The sequence below is a fragment of the Mytilus edulis genome, chromosome 6 (genome assembly GCF_963676685.1).
Source record: "Mytilus edulis chromosome 6, xbMytEdul2.2, whole genome shotgun sequence".
NCBI lineage: Eukaryota > Metazoa > Mollusca > Bivalvia > Mytilida > Mytilidae > Mytilus > Mytilus edulis.
In genome coordinates, this window is record NC_092349.1 from 64,824,135 (window position 1) to 64,845,977 (window position 21,843).

Below are 21,843 nucleotides of genomic sequence, written 5' to 3' on the forward strand. Positions count from 1 at the left end.
TTCAGTGACCACTTGAAAAAAAAGTTCAAATTTTTTGTAATGTTGAATTCTTTCTTATTATAAGTAATAGGATAACTATATTTTATATGTGCGTACCTTGCAAGGTCCTCATGTCTGTCAGACAGTTTTCACTTGACCTCGACCTCATTTCATGGATCAGTGAACAAGGTTAAGTTTTGGTGGTCAAGTCCATATCTCAGATACTATAAGCAATAGGGCTAGTATATTCGGTGTATGGAAGGACTGTAAGGTGTACATGTCCAACTGACAGGTGTCATCTGACCTTGACCTCATTTTCATGGTTCAGTGGTTATATTTAAATTTTTGTGCTTTGGTCTGTTTTTCTCATACTATATGCAATAGGTCTACTATATTTGTTGTATGGAATGATTGTAAGGTGTACATGTCTAGCGGTAGATGTCATGTGACCTTGACCTCATTTTCATGGTTCAGTGGTCAATGTTAAGTTTTTGAGTTTTGGTCTTTTATCTAATACTATATGCTATAGGTCAACTATATTTGGTGTATGGAAATATTTTATGATCTTTAAGTCAGTCGCGCAGGTTTTATTTGACCGTGACCTCATTTTCACGGTTCATTGCACTGTGTTAAGTTTTTGTGTTTTGGTCTATTTTTCTTAAACTATAAGTAATAGTTCAACTATATATGTTGTATAGAAGCATTGCTAGCTGTACATGTCTGCCTGGCATGGTTCATCTGACATTGACCTTTTTCAAGGTTCATTGGTCTTTGTTTAGTTATCTTGGTTAATGTTAAGTTTATGTGACAGTTGTTATAAAGCTTAACTTTATACTTAGGACTATCAACATAATATCAATGATTAGTATAGAAGGCGAGACATTTCAGCATGTGCACTCTTGTGTAAATTTTTATTCGTTTATCATGTTTATGATATGCACATAGACCAAGGTGAGCAAGAGTGGTGCCTGTTATGAATGGCATTGGATTTGTCTGAGTCAATAATCATAAACTATCTGCAAACAAAAATTTATTGGATCATTAAACATGTTACTTTAAAATAACTTTAAAATATATTGAAATAAGTTCACTTTCAAATAAAAAAAACCCTATGATTTTAGGTTTTGGAGTATTGGGACTTTATTGTACAATATTGGAAGATCTCTGAATATGTGTATTTTAGTTTGTAGTATATCCATGATTTGTTATCAATTATCTGTCACTCATTTACATTTATGATTTACCTTACGTCTTTAACAATACAATACAATGTTGTTTTTTTTTGCTTGTATTTTCACATTCAGGGAAAATTATACCCTGCAAAAATTTGACCCGCAGATTGCTTACGTCCAAAAAAATATATGGATATACGGTATATCCAAAATTCAATTAGTCTGAAATAAACAATTAACAATGCATATTTACTCGATGAAGTATATGAAACTTTCATGTGAATTCTAGTCTAAACACCATCTAATTAACTATCTAGATGACCTCTGCAGACTGTTGATGGTCACATAACTTGATATAAACATAAAACAGAACTATAAGTAGATGGTGACATCTTGCAATTGGATCTTTTTAGGTCTGTTTGATTTCACGTAATAGGTTAAAAAATAAGTTGATTAGTTGTATAAGAATTGTTTTTAATGGATTACATCAGTCAACAAACATGGTTCACCTTTGTTTCACTTTCAATGTTGACATTCATTTCCTTTTAATGGCCTAACACAATCAATTCATGTGCAACTAATCTCTAGATAATGGGTTAAATTGAAGGTCAAATGAATAGACTCAATGAGGTCAAATTATTCACTTGCAAGTGAATAATTCATCAGCAATGTTTATTTTGACAAAATTAAACCAAATTGGCTGCTAAAAGCTTATTATTATTTAACTATTTCACTTTTATAAATGGATTGAAACAAACAAAATCATATTCTAATATTTTCGTATCCATAGCTAGTGCCCCTTTTTCCAATTTCCACAATTCTTCAATGTAGAAATTAATATCAATATACTTTTTGCCTAACTGTCTTTTAAATAATATCAACTTTGTTTGTATATTTTTATGTTGTGAAGTTGGAATTTTATGTATTTTTTGTTAAAATTATGTTTTATATTTAGACTAGTTTTATGAAGAAGAAAACATTAAAGTAATTGTTGATAATGTACTTGTTAGTAATGAATGTTTTAATATTATAGTACAGTGTATGTTATTTTTAAAGGCTTCAAAGCAGTCAAAAGCAAATAATTATATCTTGATTTACAGAAATGATCATGAAAAATTTTGTTTTTTTTTCTTCTCTAAACATTGCTAAAGGCCCCAAAATATTTATACACGTATTAACTGCTTAGTAACAATATACATGTGATTTATAAACATTATTTTATTCATTACAATTATTCAAATCATGTTTTGAAATTGGAAATAAAGTTTATGTGTAAATGGCATTTTTGGTCAAATTGTATTACCCTGTTCATTTATTGTCCTGTCTGTAATGTAGTCACAGTTTGCAAGACATAGGTACATATATTACTGTCTGGCAGCTGCAGCATAAACTATTTGTTTAAAGCTTTATATTTAAGAAGAAAGAAGACATGGAGGCTTCATACCTTGTATGCTGATACCTTATGTGACGAAGTTTCAACCTGTCAAATGTTTTAGACCTCATTTTCACCAATAAAAACTGTTTGCCACTATGGCCAAAAAGTGGCGTTAAAACACCAGCAATGAATCAATCCATCAGTTTCATAGTCCAGCAACTTTTTGGAAAAAATTGAGTTTATTTGTCATGTGAATTTCTCACTTGTTATAATACAGGATAATTACTTTTGGTATACAGGTTTCTTGCTAAATCTACGTCTGTATGACAGGGTTCATCTGATCTGACCTCATTTCATGGACCATTGATCAAGGTCAAATTTATATAATTAGGTCCTTTCTCAAATTCCTTATTCTTATGATTAGTTGGTCAATGTCAAGTTTTTGTTGTTTAATCTGTTCAAGAACTATTACAAATAGGTGAAATTTTTTGGTGTATTGTTGAAGGTTATGTATCAAATTATGTGACATTCTTGCAAACATGACAAAGAACATAGACTGAAGTGGTACTGAAACAAGTCCCATTCAGAAATGATCAATAGACTCAAATTATTTACTACATTTTATTATTGGACGGATCATGTGTTAAACAAAACTGAGCAATATTGTATGAATTACAAAATAAATTCTTTATACAACAATTTACTCAAAAAGTTTATATGAAAGATAATCAGCAAATGTCAAAATAACAAAAAATCACAACCAGATTTATCACAATAAAAAATATGGAATATATGTAAAAATAAAGTTAAAGAAAAAAAACAGAATAGTTGTGCGTATGTATAAAATGTAAAACTTTTTAGTTGAGTAAAAAAATGCCTCATATATATACTCCATGCAAAATGACGCAGTATGCAACTGACTGAGTACTCTAACAAATGGTTCTAGATAGAATATGGCTGATATGGACTTTAAAGGGTTATATTTTTCTTATATAAATCTAAGGATTCATTATTATTTGAGGGATAACATTTTTCAATGATTTCAGGATATGGATGTACACAAACTTAAATCTTCAACAGATTGTAAAATTTTCTAAAGGCTTGTACACTGGGAAAGTCACAAAATCAAATATCCTCCAAGTACCCACAAAAATAAATGAATCCACAGTAAACTTAAAGACCCTGATGACACAATTTTCGAACTTTATTCATTATTTGATTTTTTTTCTTCTAAACTTCTTTTTTTAAAACAAGTATACATAAATAACATAACACAATGAAAGTGTGGTCATGTCAAAGAATGATAAAAAAGTATCTTTTGTGACTTTCCCCTTCTTAATCACTAAAACACTAAACATTTGCAATTTGAATAAAAAAATAAATGCCATCACAGATGATCAAATGTTGAAAAAGAGTTGATTCTGTCATTTAGAAATAGAATGTAACATAGGATTTTATCACTTAAATGTATCACATAATGTTTATCTCATGAATAGAAATAATAGGACGGATGTAAGATTCAGTAATTTAAATCGTATCACAGTGATAAGAGAGGAATATCGCCTATACAAATAAACGAATACCCTCCTATTACAAAAATCATATAAAGCAATAAATATAAATGTTTTAAAAAATATGGATCATATAAAAAATTAAAATCTGAAGGACGAAATTGTACACCTTTTTGTATGTTTTTTTGGGGAAACATACTCAATACAAAACATGTAAAGGCAATAAACACATGAAAGTATAAAAAAAACATGGAAAGACAATAAACACTTTCCTGGATAAAATTTTCATTGGTGAATAAATCACTTTGGCACAATCAGGCATACAAAGCAGAATATTCCTGAGGTTGCCTAGCCTACAAAATACAAAACAGAGCTTTGTTCAATTGTCCAGATCATTCACACTTTCTATCAGTATAACATTTGTAACTAGGGATTATCAAATGGTAAAGTTTTATCTGACAACTTAAGATCATTACTAAATCATAAAAAAAGTATTTAACTTTGTAGAACATTTACACTTTCAAAATGGATTATAGAGGGGGGATAGGACCTTTATCGGGACTCCCGGGTCGGGTGTTTTTAAGCTCAGGATTTTGGAATTGACCCTTTCGGGATCCGGGAATTCTATTTTTCGAATTTTGGGACCTCGCGATTTCGTGTTTTTTAGCTCGGGATTTCGGGATATTGTGTTTTTAAGCCCGGGATTTCGGGATCAGGACCCCTCCTAACCCCCCTCATTATAGTAAAGGTGAGATTTTGAGTAGCATATTTCGTTCATTTTGTTGGTTTCACCTATAAGAAATCCTCCCAAAAAGTAAAAAAATCTCACATATTTTCTTTAAACTATGTGCTATTTGGGAAATACAATACAATTACACTAAATTAGATCAAAACCATTATTTCAAAGTTAAGTTAAAGTTTAAAATATCAGAACTGTCTAATACAACTGATTCACAAATCTCTGAAGAGGGTTGTAAAAGGGGATATGAACAGGTCAAACAAGAAATAAAATGGCAGGTTAAACAATTTCAAAAACCTTGCCCATTGCTTTTTCACTAATCAAAGTGAAACAAAGTAAATAATAAGCTTTAGGCAAAAAATTGCAAACACATTGCTCGAAAATAGTCCTTTACCATATTCTCTAAATCACAGCCTCTCTAAGTAAAAGAATTAATAAAAAAAATAAGTGAAAAAGAAAAACATGATGAAAAAAGATTTAATAAAGATAAAACAATAAATGCATATTAGTAAAATGAAAGAGATATGTAATAAATGCAAATGAGACAACAACCTAAGAGGTCAACATCTGACCTTCAACAATATAAAAATCATCAGTATACTATATTTCCGCTTCAGAATGAATGTAATTCATAATTCGTTTGACTCAAGTTTACAAAAATATATACAATTTTTTTTAACATAACTAGCCTAGGTTATATTGGTTTCTTGCACTATAAAGTAATGCTTGTCCTATTGTATACTGTGTGTGTTTCAATAAGCCACTTCCAGTTATTGCTCCCATATTGAAAAGGGGCAGGTTTTTTGGAAGGAAGAGGAATTCAAATTAGTAAGAAAACCTATGCATGTTTCCAAGTAACTGTACTGTTTCAATGATGTTTCCCATATTTTTTCGAAGCATTTTCACCTTCATTATGAAAATCTGTCACCTATTCAATATGGCTGCAATAACCATGAAAAGGCCTATTAAATATATGTAACTATCATATTTCCTGATTATAAAATTTTCTTCAATTCCAATAGATAATTTAGGGCAAAGTTAAGAAACTGAATAATAAGAATCTCTAACCCAGACTTTTATATGAATATGTGCCTAGAGAACACTTTCTTTTGTCCATGTTAAAAAACATGAAATCAGCATACAAATTAAAAATCTAATATCATAATGAACATGTGAACTAAGTGAAGAAAACTTCATGGTAAAGGACAGTCTATCATAACAAAAAACTTAAGGTAAATATAATAAGGATTTTTTTAATACCCTAATTTTATCAAACTACAAGAAAAATATTTTATCCTTCTTACTTAATGAAAATCTAAAATCCTTATACTACTGTAAAAAACTACCATATTTGTGAGTTGTATATAAATATTGTTACAAATTATGTTCAATATTGTCTAAAAATTGTGTTTAAAAAACTACAACTACAATATACACTAACCCTCATTTCATTCATTCATACATATACACAAAAAAAAGGCCATTTGATATAAATATTACTTAGGCTACTGCCCATGTCTCTTAAAATGGACCATTGTATAACAAAATGATAAATAAATGTTATTCATAAGTTGTCAAAAAATGATGCGTATGAAAACTTGAACAAATAACACTGTTCTTTTAGTATATTTGCCAAAAAAATTAGGTAAAATGAAAAAATAAGTTTTAACAATCAACAATAATTTCAATGAATAAATAGGTAGGAAAAATATCACATTTTTTGTGAATGGTTGCTTAACCATAACAAAGTATTGAAACTGTGTGTAACAACACAATGACCATACGATAGTGACTTACGCAAAAGTTTGGCACCATTAATTTGAATCACTGTCATTTGTGCGTGACCTTTTCTTTCTCATCTTTTGGCGTATTTTTGATCCTCTGTATTTAAGATCTTCTTCAGAGAAAGAATCTTGTGGTCGACTTCTACTCCTTCTTTTCTTTTTGACTTTATTAAAATTGTTTAAATCAGAATTATCATCGGAGTCATGTTGGATGTTCATACGTAAAGATCTTGATGGTTTCTCGTCTTCACTATCAGAATCCATTGTCCAATTTTTTGTCGGTGATTTGCGTCTTGGAGCAATAGGTAACAAGGAAGGAGCCATTGCATATTCTTCTTCCGATTGGTTTTCTTCCCAAAAATCAGCAACTTTTTTCTCTGCTTCTGGTTTCTGTATGTCTTTGTCTATGTTTAGTAATTTGTCTTCGTCATCTTTAGCCTTAAACAATTTGTCCTCAACTTCTCTAGCCTTAAACAACATGTCTTCCTCATCTTTAGCCTTTAACAACTTTTCTTCATCATCTTTCGCCTTCTTCTTTTTCTTCTTTTTGTGTTTTCTTTCTTTTTTATCTTCATCTTCTTTTTCTGTTGGCTATATGAAAAAATATTGACATTTTAATCAAGTTTCTACATTTAAATCATGTTTCTGATTTTTTGTGTTTTTAAGGCCACTTTAAAGCACCGCTTTTGGGCTGTCTGTTTTTATTGGTGGAGAAAACCCCTGACCTTTGACAGGAAAACTGACAAGCCTAGTCAATTAAGATTGGAGTCGACTGCACCCACATGAGCAGGGTTGGAAATCACAAGCTCAGTGTTGACTGGCTAAAGATTACAGTAGAACTATTTAGACCACTCAGCCAACCCCTCATTATATTTATATACTCCAAAAAAGTGTATATTTTGGGTGGGTTAAAATCATGTGATATTTATTATACTTCTATAGATAGTGTCAATATACATGTAACATATGTGGAAAAAACACTCTTACATGAAAATCAGTTTAATTGAGGTCTGGTGCTGGCATGTCAGTAACTGCTACTGCTAGTAGTCCTTTGTTAATTTATGCATCATTGTCATTGTCATTTTGTTTAGTTTCTTTTGTTACCTATTCTGAAATCTGACTCAGACTTCTTGTAAACTGAGTTTACTGTGTGTATTGCTGTGTGTTTGTTTTTTCTATTTTGGAAAGAGGTATAGGGGTTGGTTGAGATAACAAATTTTAAACCTGCCACATTTTGGCACCTGTCCAAAGTCAGGAGCATATATGGGCTTTGTTAGTCTTGTATGATTTTTAATTTCAATTCATTTATATATTTTGGGGGGTTAATATGACGTCTATTATCACTAAACTAGTACACATTTTTGTTTAGGAACAAGCTGAAGCACGCCTATGGGTATGGAATTTTCTTGCTGTGTTGAATACCAATTGGTGGCCTGTGTCTGTTTTCTGCTCATTGGTCAGGGTTGTTGTCTCTTTGACATATTCCCCATTTCCATTCTCAATTTGATGAAATAATAGCTAAACAGCGGATTACAGTGTTCTCATTGCTATTGGTTGAGCACCAATTTTCATGTATCTTTTTGGAAACAGGTGGATCACAAATAAATAAATCCACAGTAACTAATGACAAAATTTGTTTTACAAATGATTACCAAATTCTCCTTTATAGATCCTGTCTTGGATAACTGTCTGTGAAGAGTAGCCTCCCCTACTGTCTTTGGTCTGTATAAAGTTTCAAATCCTGCTTTGGAATTTTCTCTGTCTACTGTTGCAGCAGGATCATCATCTAAAAAGTCCTCTTTTATCATCTTGTACAACTCATCAATTCTGTAAAAACAAAGTCAATGAAATTTAATATCGCATAGTTGAGAAAAACCTTTTTTCTTCGAATGAGACCTACCCAATTAGAGTTACCACCTGATTTGCCCTTACATGACTGTTGGTACATGTAGAGCAGAATCTGTGTACCCTTCCTGAGCACCTGAGACACACTTGTTTGAGTTTGTGTTGCTCAGTCTTCAGTTTTCAATGCTGTGTACTGTTGTTTGTCTATATATTGGTATTTTTTTTCCTTCTTGTCATAGCATTGTCAGTTAGACTTCTGAGTTTGACTTTTCCTTTAGTATCTGTTATCTTTCTTTTAACTCACATCATTTAAATAGCTTTGAAACCAACCAAATAAGCAAATAATTAGTTTAAAATTTTGCCTTCAAATTCTTTAGTAATTTTTTGAAATTTGAATTTAACATTTTGGTCTCAAAATCTTTCTAAAAAATATATTCTCCTAATTCTTACAGATTTTATTCAAAGTCCATTTTTCACTTATTACAATTTCCCAATGTGAATTATGGACCACCTTTGTATCTTATCAACTTATTGATATCATCTTGGCCATATTTAAATTAAGTAATTAGTTTAGTTCGCTCAAGAATGTCTTCAATTTTTTGTCTTCACAAGAGAAGAGAAAAAGAAGAAAAAATTGACAAAAAGTACATTTTGCTACTTTCTCTGTTTCGTACATAAATCAGGCCTTCGTTTTTTTCGTTGGAATTTGTGTAACATTTTGTCATGTCCAATACTTTGATAGTTTACTTTATAATGCAGCATGTGTTTTGGTCATTGTTGTATATCTAAATTTTAAAATAAACTAGTAGCAGGATAGAAATCGAAGTTTTCTATATTATATATTTTATATTAACCAATACTGTGGATTCATTTATTTTCGTTGGTACCAATTTTTGTGGATTAAAGAAAACTTTCATGTCCATGGATATTTAATCTCTTGGTTTTGCCGAGCTCTGTGTACAATCCTATAGTAAATATGTCATTCTTTGAACGTTTAATTTTGTGGTTCACCTGTACCTACGAAATCCACAAAAATTGGTATCCAACGAATAATAATGAATCCACCGTATACAATAGTAAGTTTGGTCAACTAACCTTTTCTGCATACTAAGGATACTAATATCTGTAGAACTTTTAGCATCAGCTTTCTTTTTCCTCAAGTAGTTAGATAATTGTTCTTTCTCAAACAGCTGTAAATATTCTAAATGGCGTGAACCGTATTGGCGACCTGAAAATAGAAAAAAAAATGAGATACGATTTGATAGCTAGCTGATATGGCTGTCTTCTTTGGGCCAGTAAGAGCAACTCTTATCACTTGGTGTCTGTTTACTTTTAAAAAGATCTTCTCCTCATAAACTACCTGGCTAAATGCCGCCAAAATTGACCATTATTATTCTTAGGAGTACAATTGTGAAAATATCAGAATGTGAGTTCTTATTATTTTGATACTCTAGCTGCCAGTCAATTTATTCACAATAATAAAAAAAAAATCTATTTCTGAATTTATAGTTTTCTGAAGTGATTTTTATAAATGATCAGACTTATGCTACCTATGTTATCTAATGACAAACTAAAGAACAAAGTGTTTGAAAATACTCCTTAACAAATATTTAAACAATAGCTGATATCTATCACCTTTTTTTCAGGTCATAAATAACAAATTATGATATTGATTCATTAAAAAATAAATTAAAATATGAAAGCACTCAACATTCACAAACTGTGTTAGTTACGTTCATTTCTAGGCAGTTCCATATTAAAATTAATCAGCAACTAGAGGCTCTAAAGAGCCTGTGTCGCTCACCTTGGTCTATGTGAATATTAAACAAAGGAAGCAGATAGATTCATGACAAAATTGTGTTTTGGTGATGGTGATGTGTTTGTACATCTTACTTTACTGAACAGTCTTGCTGCTTACGATAATCTCTATCTATAATGTACTTGGCCCAGTAGTTTCAGTGGAAAATGTTAGTAAAAATTTACAAATTTTATGAAAATTGTTAATAAAGGGCTGCGCTTAGGCGCATGATACGCCCGTTGCTCTTTTAACTTGTCTTTTATGCTTTAAATGAATTTATATGATCAACTAGAAATAGTGTGAGCCCTGTCAAATACAAATAATAAATAAAAATGCACAAAAAAATTGGCACTATTAAGGCTACCTCAAATTTAACTAAGTTTGTTTTCTTAATTTTTCATCCATACATACAATTTTGTGAAAGTGTTAGTTATAGTCCAAAAATTGGAAAAATCCCCCCTTTTTTAAGCATAAAAATTCATAACACGGAAATGTAAAATCTGAAATTTATAAAAATTGAAAGGGAGCTTACATTAATAGATATAAACAATTCACCAAAGTTTCATGGACATTGGTGAAAGCCTTTTTGGGTTATTGTCCTCAGTGTTAAAAATCACCCTTTTTTTATGAATAAAGCCCCATAAATCCAAAACTTAAAATCTGAAATTTATAAAAATTGAAAGGGAGCTTACATCAATAGATATAAACAATTCACCAAAGTTACATGGACATTGGTGAAAGCCTTATTGAGTAATTGTCCGAAGTGTTAAAAATCCCCCTTTATTTATGTATAAAGCCCCATAAATCCAAAACTTAAAATCTGAAATTAAAAAAAAACGAAAGGGAGCTTACATCAATAGATATAAACAATTCACCAAAGTTTCATGGACATTGGTGAAAGCCTTTTTGAGTTATTGTCCGAAGTGTTGAAAATCCCCCCTTTTTTATGAATAAAGCCCCATAAATCCAAAACTTAAAATCTGAAATTAAAAAAAAACGAAAGGGAGCTTACGTCAATAGATATAAACAATTCACCAAAGTTTCATGGACATTGGTGAAAGCCTTTTTGAGTTATTGTCCGAAGTGTTGAAAATTCCCCCTTTTTTTATGAATAAAGCCCCATAAATCAAAAACTTAAAATCTGAAATTAAAAAAAAACGAAAGGGAGCTTACGTCAATAGATATAAACAATTCACTTAAGTTTCATGGAAATTGATGAAGGTGTTTTTGAGTTATTGTCCGAAGTGTGGACGACGGACGGACGGACAACGGTATACCATAATACGTCCCGTCCCGGGCGTATAAAAATTGACTATAAAGGACCATTACTCCTTAGGGGGTCAATTGACCATTTTGGTCATGTTGACCTATTTGTAAATCTTACTTTGCTGAACATTATTGCTGTTTACAGTTTATCTTTATCTATAATAATATTCAAGATAATAACCAAAAACAGCAAAATTTCCTTAAAATTACCAATTCAAGAGCAGCAACCCAACAAAGGCTTGTCTGATTCATCTGAAAGTTTCAGGGAAAATAGATCTTGACCTGATAAACAATTTTACCCCCGTGTCAGATTTGCTCTAAATGCTTTGGTTTTTGAGTTATAAGCCAAAAACTGCATTTTACCCCTATGTTCTATTTTTAACCGTGGTGGCCATCTTGGTTGGATGGCCAGGTCACCGGACACATTTTTTGAACTAGATACCCCAAAGATGATTGTGGCCAAGTTTGGATGAATTTGGCCCAGTAGTTTTAGAGGAGAAGATTTTTGTAAAAGTTAACAACGACGGACGACGATGACGGACGCAAAGTGATGGGAAAAGCTCACTTGGCCCTTTGGACCAGGTGAGCTAAAAAGTAATCTAATATTTCCAGTCTAGAATATTTGAATCATTTTCTAACAACAATAAGTGAAACAACATTTTTATGCTCACTCGTACCATAATCATTAAACATCGCCAGAGAGGCTTAGTTTGTCAAGCATTGTTTTTTTCCAGAATAGATAACTTTTGACTTTGTGAACTTTCCGATAAATTTACTATGTCACAGTGCTTATGTTATTACATCACAGCAAGAACTGATTTTTCGTTGACACCATAAATGCTGATAGATCTTGGGGGAACCTGTGTAACTCATTCATTAAAATAACTCAATATCAGACTATAAGCAGACAAACCCAATAAATTCTGTTCATCACAGTTATTGTGGTAAATAATTTTTTATTTAGAAATTATTTTTATGCTTGTTTTCATTACCTTAAGGATTCCTGATAAATTAGGCACTCAAATTTTGACTCAGCTGACAAGTTCTATATTATTTTTAAAAGCAGTGATACAAGATTTAAAGTGACTGAGCAGGGTAGATTGAGAACTAATATGAATGTTACTATGTCAAAGTTAGTGATACCATAGTACAAAATTCACAGTTACTAACAAAAATCTGTAAGAAGGGAATACAAAAGAAAAGAAAACACTCAGAAACAATATTTTTCTAATTTTTTTTTGGAAGAGGACTTGCATCACTATATGTTAACATTATGATGTTGTTGCTAAGTCCAGGTCAAAGTTATTAAGGCCAGGTCAACATAATTGATGTCACAGAGCCATGATATGGAATTAAATGACCAACTAACAAGGTCATACAGGCAGAGGGAAGTTTTATAAATATTTTTTAACTATCACTAAACATAGCATATCAAAACGTTACAGCTTCGGTATATGAATGTTAAGATTATGCACTAAGTAGTCAACACATGTCATTATATTTTATACTACCAGAAAATCAGCTTACCCTCTGAAAATTGAAAACAAAATGTCAGAACTATACTAGCTTTTGAATACTTTTAAAAAAATCAAATAGCAAAAAGCAAAAATTCATAATTCTGACAAGTAAATGCACACTATTGATCGTGTTTTATTTTCATTTCCTCTTGTGTTTTAATTTTTCAGTTTGTTGCATGTATTGTAGTAACTATGATAAATATCATAGCCAAATTTTGAACTTCACTGACTTATACTTAGTACTTTTTTCGAATTTTTAGTGTTGGACATCCTTGATATTTGTTTTTAAGTTATAGGAATGGAAAACAAATACAAATCTGTTACAAATGAAAATGGAAGTATGTTGTTTGTTACATACGATTTAAATGCTAGCTAAATGAATTATTCATTCTGACAAAAGCTTGCGTTTTATTCATTCTGAAATCTGGATTTGGTCAACACTTGTTTTGAATCCAACCACCTTTAACTTTTATTTTTCATTTGTAACACAATTATAATTATTTTCACTCTTTTAACAAACATAAAAAATATCGCTGTGTCTAACCCTTTTTTACCCCCTAAAATAGTGCCCTCAGCACAAGATTATACAATATATGTGAATTAAATATTTCACTTTTCCATAACTGCCTTCTATTATCAACTATACTTCATAAATACCTTTAGCTTTCTTGCAGCAGGTATGTCTGAAGACCCATTTAACGACAAGATAGATATGTATAAAAATACTGAGTGGTGGTACCAGGGAAGCTTTTGTATCAAATTCCATCACCAGCATATACATTTGATACTTCCAAATTCTGTTAGAATTAACCTCAACTTCTTGGAAAACATTACTGAAAGGTAACAAAGTGTAAAATCTTAAAACTTGATCATATGGTTCTTCTAAATTCTGTAAGAAGGTATACTGGCGATTCTGTAAGATTTCATGCGTACCAATTTTTGTCATGAATATTCAATTTCATATATGATTAAATCAAAGTCTGCCTACATGTTTATAAATAATCTGTTCATTTAATTTCATGGTTCACCTTTAGAAAAAAAATCCAAGAAAATTAGTATCGCACTTTTAATTAATAAATCCACAGTATCACGGAAATGTAAATTGTATGAAAATGTAAGACTCTATCAAGTCTATCTGATACAAATAAATTCCAGACCTAACTTCTATTTCAGGGAAAACAGGACTGAACAGTTTCAAAAAGTAAAATAACTTTATTTCAATCTCCTGGAATACATTAGGACTATATTCCATTAAAATGTATGTGGGGTAGGAATTGAATGTGGGCCATTGGTCTTTTTCCGTATGCGTTTTATTACCATAACCAAAATTATCTAAAAAATGGTTCTTGGTTATAGATATATTTTGAAAGTCCCTTCCTACCCTCCAACATACATTTTCATGGAAAAGTCCTGACTGAAATGTAAATTTCAAAAATCAGCCACATTAAAGTGTCTGGAATCAATCATAGGTGGTGGAAAGGATGCTTTGAATGATATAAGAAAACAGTTTAAACTACGTTGTAGAAATGTGCTCCAGACTATGAGTATTTTGGACCTTATTTAGGATTTATTTTTTTAGGTTTAATTACTGGTGAGCTAATAAAAAGTGCACATGTCTTTAAGATACAAGAAAAAGGGCTTTAAATCACTAAATTGAGTTTTACCTGAAAATGGCGATCAGCAAGTTAAGCAACAGTACATTTCCAATCATCAAATAGGCTGCTAAGAATACAGGAACCAGCCAGTGATATGTTCTACAGAAAGACACATCAGGAACTCCATCAGTGATATTAAGTTGTGCCCTACAACTTTCGTCATCTACAAAACAGAAAGTTGTGTTCTTCATAAGTGACGACGTCAGGCATAGTCGCCTTTTTTTCAGGCATCTCAATTGAAAATTCAGAAGAAATCAAGCAAATTTAACGTCATAATTAAATTTCAACAAATCATTTGCTGAGAACAGATATTTCACTAGTGATGAGAAATATTTTTCTCACAGCGCTCAAGAAATATGAAAATAACACCTCCAATAAATTTTCTAGAAACATGTTTTTATACATTATGTATCTGGTACTCAATAATTATATCATAACCTACCATCTATTTCTTCTAAGAACAGTTCTCCGTAAAACTGCCAGTATGGAAAGTAAATGACATCTCTAAGTATCCTCCAATCAGATTGTCTCTGAAGATGCATCAATCCTTGACTAGCTACCCCATAGGATACCAAGAATATACTCAATACTAAAATAAACATCACTAATTCCAACATCTGAAAAATAATAAATAAGTGTAAAACTTAATGCTATGGCGAGGGAAAACATTAAAGTTACTATTAAAATTTTACATAATTTGAAAAATATAACTCAAATCAAAGAAGAATTTGCCTGAGGTAATGAATGCCCCCCCCCCTTTCCCTCCCCAAACCCAAGCTTGCTTATGTTACATGAGTGCATATAATGTTTCTTCTACTTTTTAAATTTTAGTTTTAAGCATTGTGTACAAGTTTCAAAAATTAATTGACCATTTTCCAATTTACAAAGGCGTTAAAGATGCAGAAATGAAAATGGGAGAAACTTTACGGGTTAAACTTAGCAGCAGGGGCATAAGCATACATATTTTAAATTATGTATAATTACTACCAATTTCTCTGTCAACAAAATAATGGATACTTTAAAGTCATAAGAAACGAGTGACCGGTGAAAAAAAATGTTCTTCCAATTCTTGAACCAATGCATACAAACATCATAAACTTAGTCTTCTGTGCACGAATTTATCATTTTTTTCGTGTAAATTTCGTATAATCGTCAATTTTTTTTTCAATCGGTCAGTGTTGTGAAAATATGGCAGGTAATTAAAGTTCGTGTTTTGAAGCCGAAGTTTATCGATTGTCACCTGTTTGTCAACAATCGACAAAAAATCAACAAAAAGGCACGGAAATTGAGCACGTGTTTAACATGTAAATTCGGATAAGTTTATTTTTAGGACATCCATGCGTATTGTGATCACCAGATTTTTACTAGATGGGTCACACGGAGGTCACTTTGCATACGGAAAATATGTCGGGGGAATTGCTTCCTGGAAGGAAGCAATTAAAATAAAGTAAACTTCTTCTAAATAGGATTAAATAAAGAATTTTCTTCAGAAAAAAGTATATGTACATAAGTTTTATAATGAAAACTATCCATTGAGTTATGAAAAAACATATGCATTAATTTTTTGATTTGAGGTTTCTTATGACTTTAATCATAGTATGTTTACTTATTATTTATTTTTTTGATTTGGTTTGCAACATATTTGATTGGTTTATTAGTCAACATAGTTGGAAGTATTCTACTTTCACAATTTGTTAGTCACAACATGCTTGTAATTACTGTAAATTCAGCACTGATTGTGTGCATTTATAATTGCGATTTTTTACAAATAAAAATTATATACGACTAATTACTATGGATTCATTTTTATTCGTTGGATACAAATTTTCGTGGGTTTCGTGGGAAGAGGTGAACCACGAATTCAAATATTCAAAGAATACCATATTTTCAGTAGGCTTTGTATACAGAGATTGGCAAAACCACGAAATCAAATATCCACGAAAATGCAAGTTTTCAGCAATCCACGAAAATTGATACCAACGAAAATAAATGAATCCACAGTACTATGACTTCAGGAAAATCTGCATACTGATCAGACATGTATTGGTTAACAGAATGTTCGTTCTAATTAATTACTCACCAAGTCATACTATATTCACAATCATAAAAACCTTGTAATAATTTCTAAATTAACAGTATTCATTTTGTTGCATTGAAAAACTATTGTTAGTCACATCACATATTTGGATAGTTTTTTTTTTCAGATTTATTTGACATACCAATTTTGCCATATCATGTCACATAAATAAAATTGAGAATGGAAAAATGGAATGTGTCAAAGAGGTGACAACTCAACCAAAGTGCAGCCAAAGGTAACCAATGGGTCCTTGACAAGGCGAGAAAATCCCACAATATAAAAAAGAAGATGTGGTATGATTGCCAATGAGACAACTATCCGCAAAAGACCAAAATGACACAGACATTAACAACTATAGGTCACCGTACTGCCTTCAACAATGAGCAAAGCCCATACCGCATAGTCAGCTATAAAAGGCCCCGATAAGACAATGTAAAACAATTCAAACGAGAAAACTAACGGCCTTATTTATGTAAAATAAAATTGAACGAAAATGTTTAGAAATATCGTTTTTTGCTGTTTGTTTAAGTCTTATCATGCTTATGTTCTTTTTTTTAACATCAAACTATCTTTTATTAATGAAGGATCATATGTAGAGATTCTAATTAGCTGTGAATAATATAAACTGTTTGATGACCTCTAGATGTCTTTTGATTATTTTTGTCACTGAGGGTTGCTGTCCTTATGAGGTTTACCCCATATCTCCTTTTATTCAAATCAGTGGTGGATCCAAGGAGATTAAAGGGCGTTTTAATCACCATAAAAAATCTCATGTTTTTCTCATGTATATAAATATTTAGTATAAAATGGTTGAACATTTTGTTTATCTAATTTTTGAGAAACACGCCCCCTTTCCAAGACCCTTGATCTGCATCTGCATATCCTCATAAAATGTAACATACCATTTTTTTAATCATCACCATTTTAGGTCCTAATCTGCTATTCACAGTATAAACTTCCAAAACTCTTATGTAAAATACAACAGCATTGATACAGAATATAGACTTGGCTTCCATAGCTTTACTTCCTTCGAAATGCATGACAAATGCTATTACAGCTAATACACAGTTCCCAATGTCTAGAAACTTTAATAGTCCAAACCAGTCTCTGATGGTACCCTTGAGTGTGGGGGATGGAAATGCCAGACACTGAAACAAACAAAAAATCTCTAAATGTTAATAAATGCTATGTATAGAATATTTACTAGTTTTACATGCTAACATGGCACTATTGGTTTCATATTGTGCTAGTGACCTTATAGCATATATATGGGCCATTAGCACACTGTGTAATGAATTTATCTTACTGACTATCTTAACATGTGGTATTCAGACTAGGGCACTATCAAAGTGATGAAGTCTTCAATATTGGTCTATACAAATCAAATGCAAACAATAACAACATGTTAGCTTTAAATGTGATTTATGAATTTATTTCAATCATTTCTCATCAATTTCTTTGTTGAAACTTATTAGATATTCCTCAGCATCATGTTCTTTTTATAAAGGGACATAACACAACAACTAACCATGTGTTGATATAAACCCTGCCTACTGACCCTATATGAAATATGCACGGTCTCCACAAAGTTACTTTTGACCTAGAAATGTATAGGACTGGTAAAATAAATGCCAGTCTTCCATTGAAATGTAAATGTCATCTAAACTAGTTCTGAACTAACCTCATAATTAAATTCTATACAATATATATTGTTTGATTTGATAAAATATCATTATAGAATAAGTAATCGAAGAATTCAAATAGAGAAAAATATTCAACGAGTGACCGAACAACACATTAATTCATGAATGCGCGATTGTTGTTTGGTCATGAGTTGAATATTTTTCAATATTTGAATTCTTTAATTAGTTATTCTTTTTGTTATATTGGCAAATGTTTTTTTTTTTTTATGAAATTAATTTAGAAAATGTAAGGAACTATATTTTTTCCCTACGCATTCACAATTTGTTTTGATACGACGTTATCAACGTCTTGACAACGCTTGTTGTTGTATGACGTCAGAGAGTGAAATAACCATGTTTATTTCACATGTGAAATGATCAGTTTTTATTTAACTGGGAAATTAATATAATTTATTGCAATCAATGTAAGAATTTCGTTTAAATGTGAATGGCTGAAGAAAATTTGTTTAAAATTCATTGTAACATGTTTTATTAAATCATCACAAACAGAATTTTCTACTATATATATGTTCCTGCCCATAGGAGTATTTGGACCATACATGTATGTTCATGACCATATGTGTATGGTTGGACCATATGAATATATACTTGTTTGGTTATTAAAGGGAAGGACATATGAGTAACTGGACCATATAAGTATATTTTTTCAATTATGTATACAAAATATTTCAAAATTACAATTAACTTCATCTATAAACAAGAATGTGTCCACAGTACACGGATGCCCCACTCACACTATCATTTTCTATGTTTAAAGGACTGTGAAATTGGAATAAATTCTCTAATTTGGCATTAAAATTAGAATGATCTTATCAAAGGGAACATGTATACTAAGTTTCAAGTTGATTGGACTTCTACTTTATCAAAAACTACCTTGACCAAAAACTTTAACCTGAAATTTGCACTATCATTTTCTATGTTCAGTGAACCGTAAAATTGGGGTCAAAACTCTAATTTGGCATTTAAATTAGAAAGATCATATCATAGGGCACATGTATACTAAGTTTCAAGTTGATTGGACTTCAACTTCATCAAAAACTACCTTGACCAAAAACTTTAACCTGAAGCCAAAAACTTTAACCTGAAATTTGCACTATCATTTTCTATGTTCAGTGAACCGTAAAATTGGGGTCAAAACTCTAATTTGGCATTTAAATTAGAAAGATCATATCATAGGGCACATGTATACTAAGTTTCAAGTTGATTGGACTTCAACTTCATCAAAAACTACCTTGACCAAAAACTTTAACCTGAAGCCAAAAACTTTAACCTGAAATTTGCACTATCATTTTCTATGTTCAGTGAACCGTAAAATTGGGGTCAAAACTCTAATTTGGCATTTAAATTAGAAAGATCATATCATAGGGCACATGTATACTAAGTTTCAAGTTGATTGGACTTCAACTTCATCAAAATCTACCTTGACCAAAAACTTTAACCTGAAGCCAAAAACTTTAACCTGAAATTTGCACTATCATTTTCTATGTTCAGTGAACCGTAAAATTGGGGTCAAAACTCTAATTTGGCATTTAAATTAGAAAGATCATATCATAGGGCACATGTATACTAAGTTTCATGTTGATTGGACTTCAACTTCATCAAAAACTACCTTGACCAAAAACTTTAACCTGACATGGGACAGACGGACGAACGGACGAACGAACAGACGAACGAACAGACGGACGAACGGACGCACAGACCAGAAAACATAATGCCCCTACTACTATCGTAGACGGGGCATAAAAACAATGATGGTTACATGAAATGTATTAGTTATATCATTCAAAGTTTACCCAAAACAACACAAGTTACAAGTTGAAACCCTCTGTTTTTCACATCTTAAATAAATCTAGGTGTATTTGTTATCTGTCCTCTAGTGTCAATTATTAGACGTTTTATCTTTTTGTCAGATAGTTAACCAGATTATTTCTTGTTTAACAGTTCATTAAGATATTTTTGAAGTCAACAGTTTTTATTTGAAGCTACTTACTGTATATACATTGTCTATTATGAATGTAAATATCCAAATAATACACACAACTTCTATAGGTGTGACATAAGCTGTCCGAAACTCCACTAATACAAAATATGTAAATAGCACCAGAAATACCAAATACATCAGCTGAAAAACAAATATAAAATATGCAAATAACAACTCATACAACATTCCATAAAAATAATACAAAATATGTAAATTACATCTCAAACATGGGAACTTAACATAAAAAAACAAATACAAACAAGAATGTGTCCAAAGTACACGGATGCCCCACTCGCACTATCATTTTCTATGTTTAGTGGACCGTGAAATTGGAATAAATTCTCTAATTTGGCATTAAAATTAGAAAGATCATATCGTAGGGCACATGTATACTAAGTTTCAAGTTGATTGGACTTCAACTTCATCAAAAATTACCTTGACCAAAAACTTTAACCTGAAGCGGGACAGGCGGACGATCGAACGGACGGACGGACGTACGAACGAATGAACGGACGAACGAACGGACAGACAGATGGACGAACGGATGCACAGACCAGAAAACATAATGCCCCTCTACTATCATAGGTGGGGCATAAAAATATGTTAATAACATCTCCAACATCAAAATATATAAACTGAAACACAAATACAAAATAATTGTAAATAGAATAGATAACATTAAAATAACATAAACTGAAAACCATTTGATAAAAAAAAAGGTAAATACCACCAGAAACTTCAAATACATCAACTGAAAAACATATACAAAAATTTCTAAGTTAATCAATAACTGCACATACTTCATCTGAAATACCAATTAAAAATATTTAAAAATTAAATGAACATTTGAGGTGGTACCTGTATATAACATTATGTCTGGAAATAAATAAAAGGATGTTTCTCAAAATTCTTATATGTAGTGAAAATATTATAATAAATATCCACTATTTTTGACACTTGCAATAAATGTTTAGTAGTAAATTAAACCTATAAATTGAGTTTTAATAAATATTGTGTTTAAATAATAAAAAAACCAAGAATGTGTCCATAGAACATGGATGCCCCATTCCCACTATCATTTTCTATGTTCAGTGGACCGTGAAATTGGGGTCAAAACTTTAATTTGGAATCAAAATTAGAAAAATCATATCATAGGGAACATGTGTACTAAGTTTCAAGTTGATGTAAATTTAACTTCATCAAAAACTACCTTGACCAAAAACTTTACCCTGAACGTCGCACTATCATTTTCTATGTTCAGTGGACCATGAAATCGGGGTCAAAACTATAATTTGGCATTAAAATTAGAAAGATCATATCATGGGGAACATGTTCTAAGTTTCAAGTTGATAGGACTTCAACTTCTTCAAAAACTACCTTGACCAAAAACTTTAACCTGAAGCGAACGGACGGACGCACAGACGAACGGAGGCACAGACCA

At 31.2% G+C, this 21,843-nt stretch overlaps 1 protein-coding gene across 5 annotated transcripts in view; it reads right to left on the reverse strand.

Moving 5' to 3' along the window:
- Nucleotides 1-3,133: 3,133 nt before the first annotated feature.
- The window catches only part of LOC139528140 (transient receptor potential cation channel subfamily M member 8-like), a 49,285-nt gene continuing 30,575 nt past the window's right edge, over nt 3,134-21,843 (reverse strand). For 3 of the 5 annotated variants that reach the window (XM_071323987.1, XM_071323989.1, XM_071323991.1), the window contains 9 exons: nt 21,130-21,153; nt 20,412-20,543; nt 17,621-17,866; nt 15,084-15,258; nt 14,651-14,804; nt 13,644-13,819; nt 9,501-9,633; nt 8,213-8,387; nt 3,134-7,151 (listed from right to left, as the gene is read on the reverse strand). In XM_071323987.1, coding sequence (XP_071180088.1) covers nt 6,591-7,151; nt 8,213-8,387; nt 9,501-9,633; nt 13,644-13,819; nt 14,651-14,804; nt 15,084-15,258; nt 17,621-17,866; nt 20,412-20,543; nt 21,130-21,153 — 1,776 coding nt within the window. In that variant the 3' untranslated portion in view covers nt 3,134-6,590. The remainder of the gene's footprint in view (nt 7,152-8,212; nt 8,388-9,500; nt 9,634-13,643; nt 13,820-14,650; nt 14,805-15,083; nt 15,259-17,620; nt 17,867-20,411; nt 20,544-21,129; nt 21,154-21,843) is intronic. The other 2 variants (XM_071323988.1, XM_071323990.1) reach the window with 1 other exon arrangement.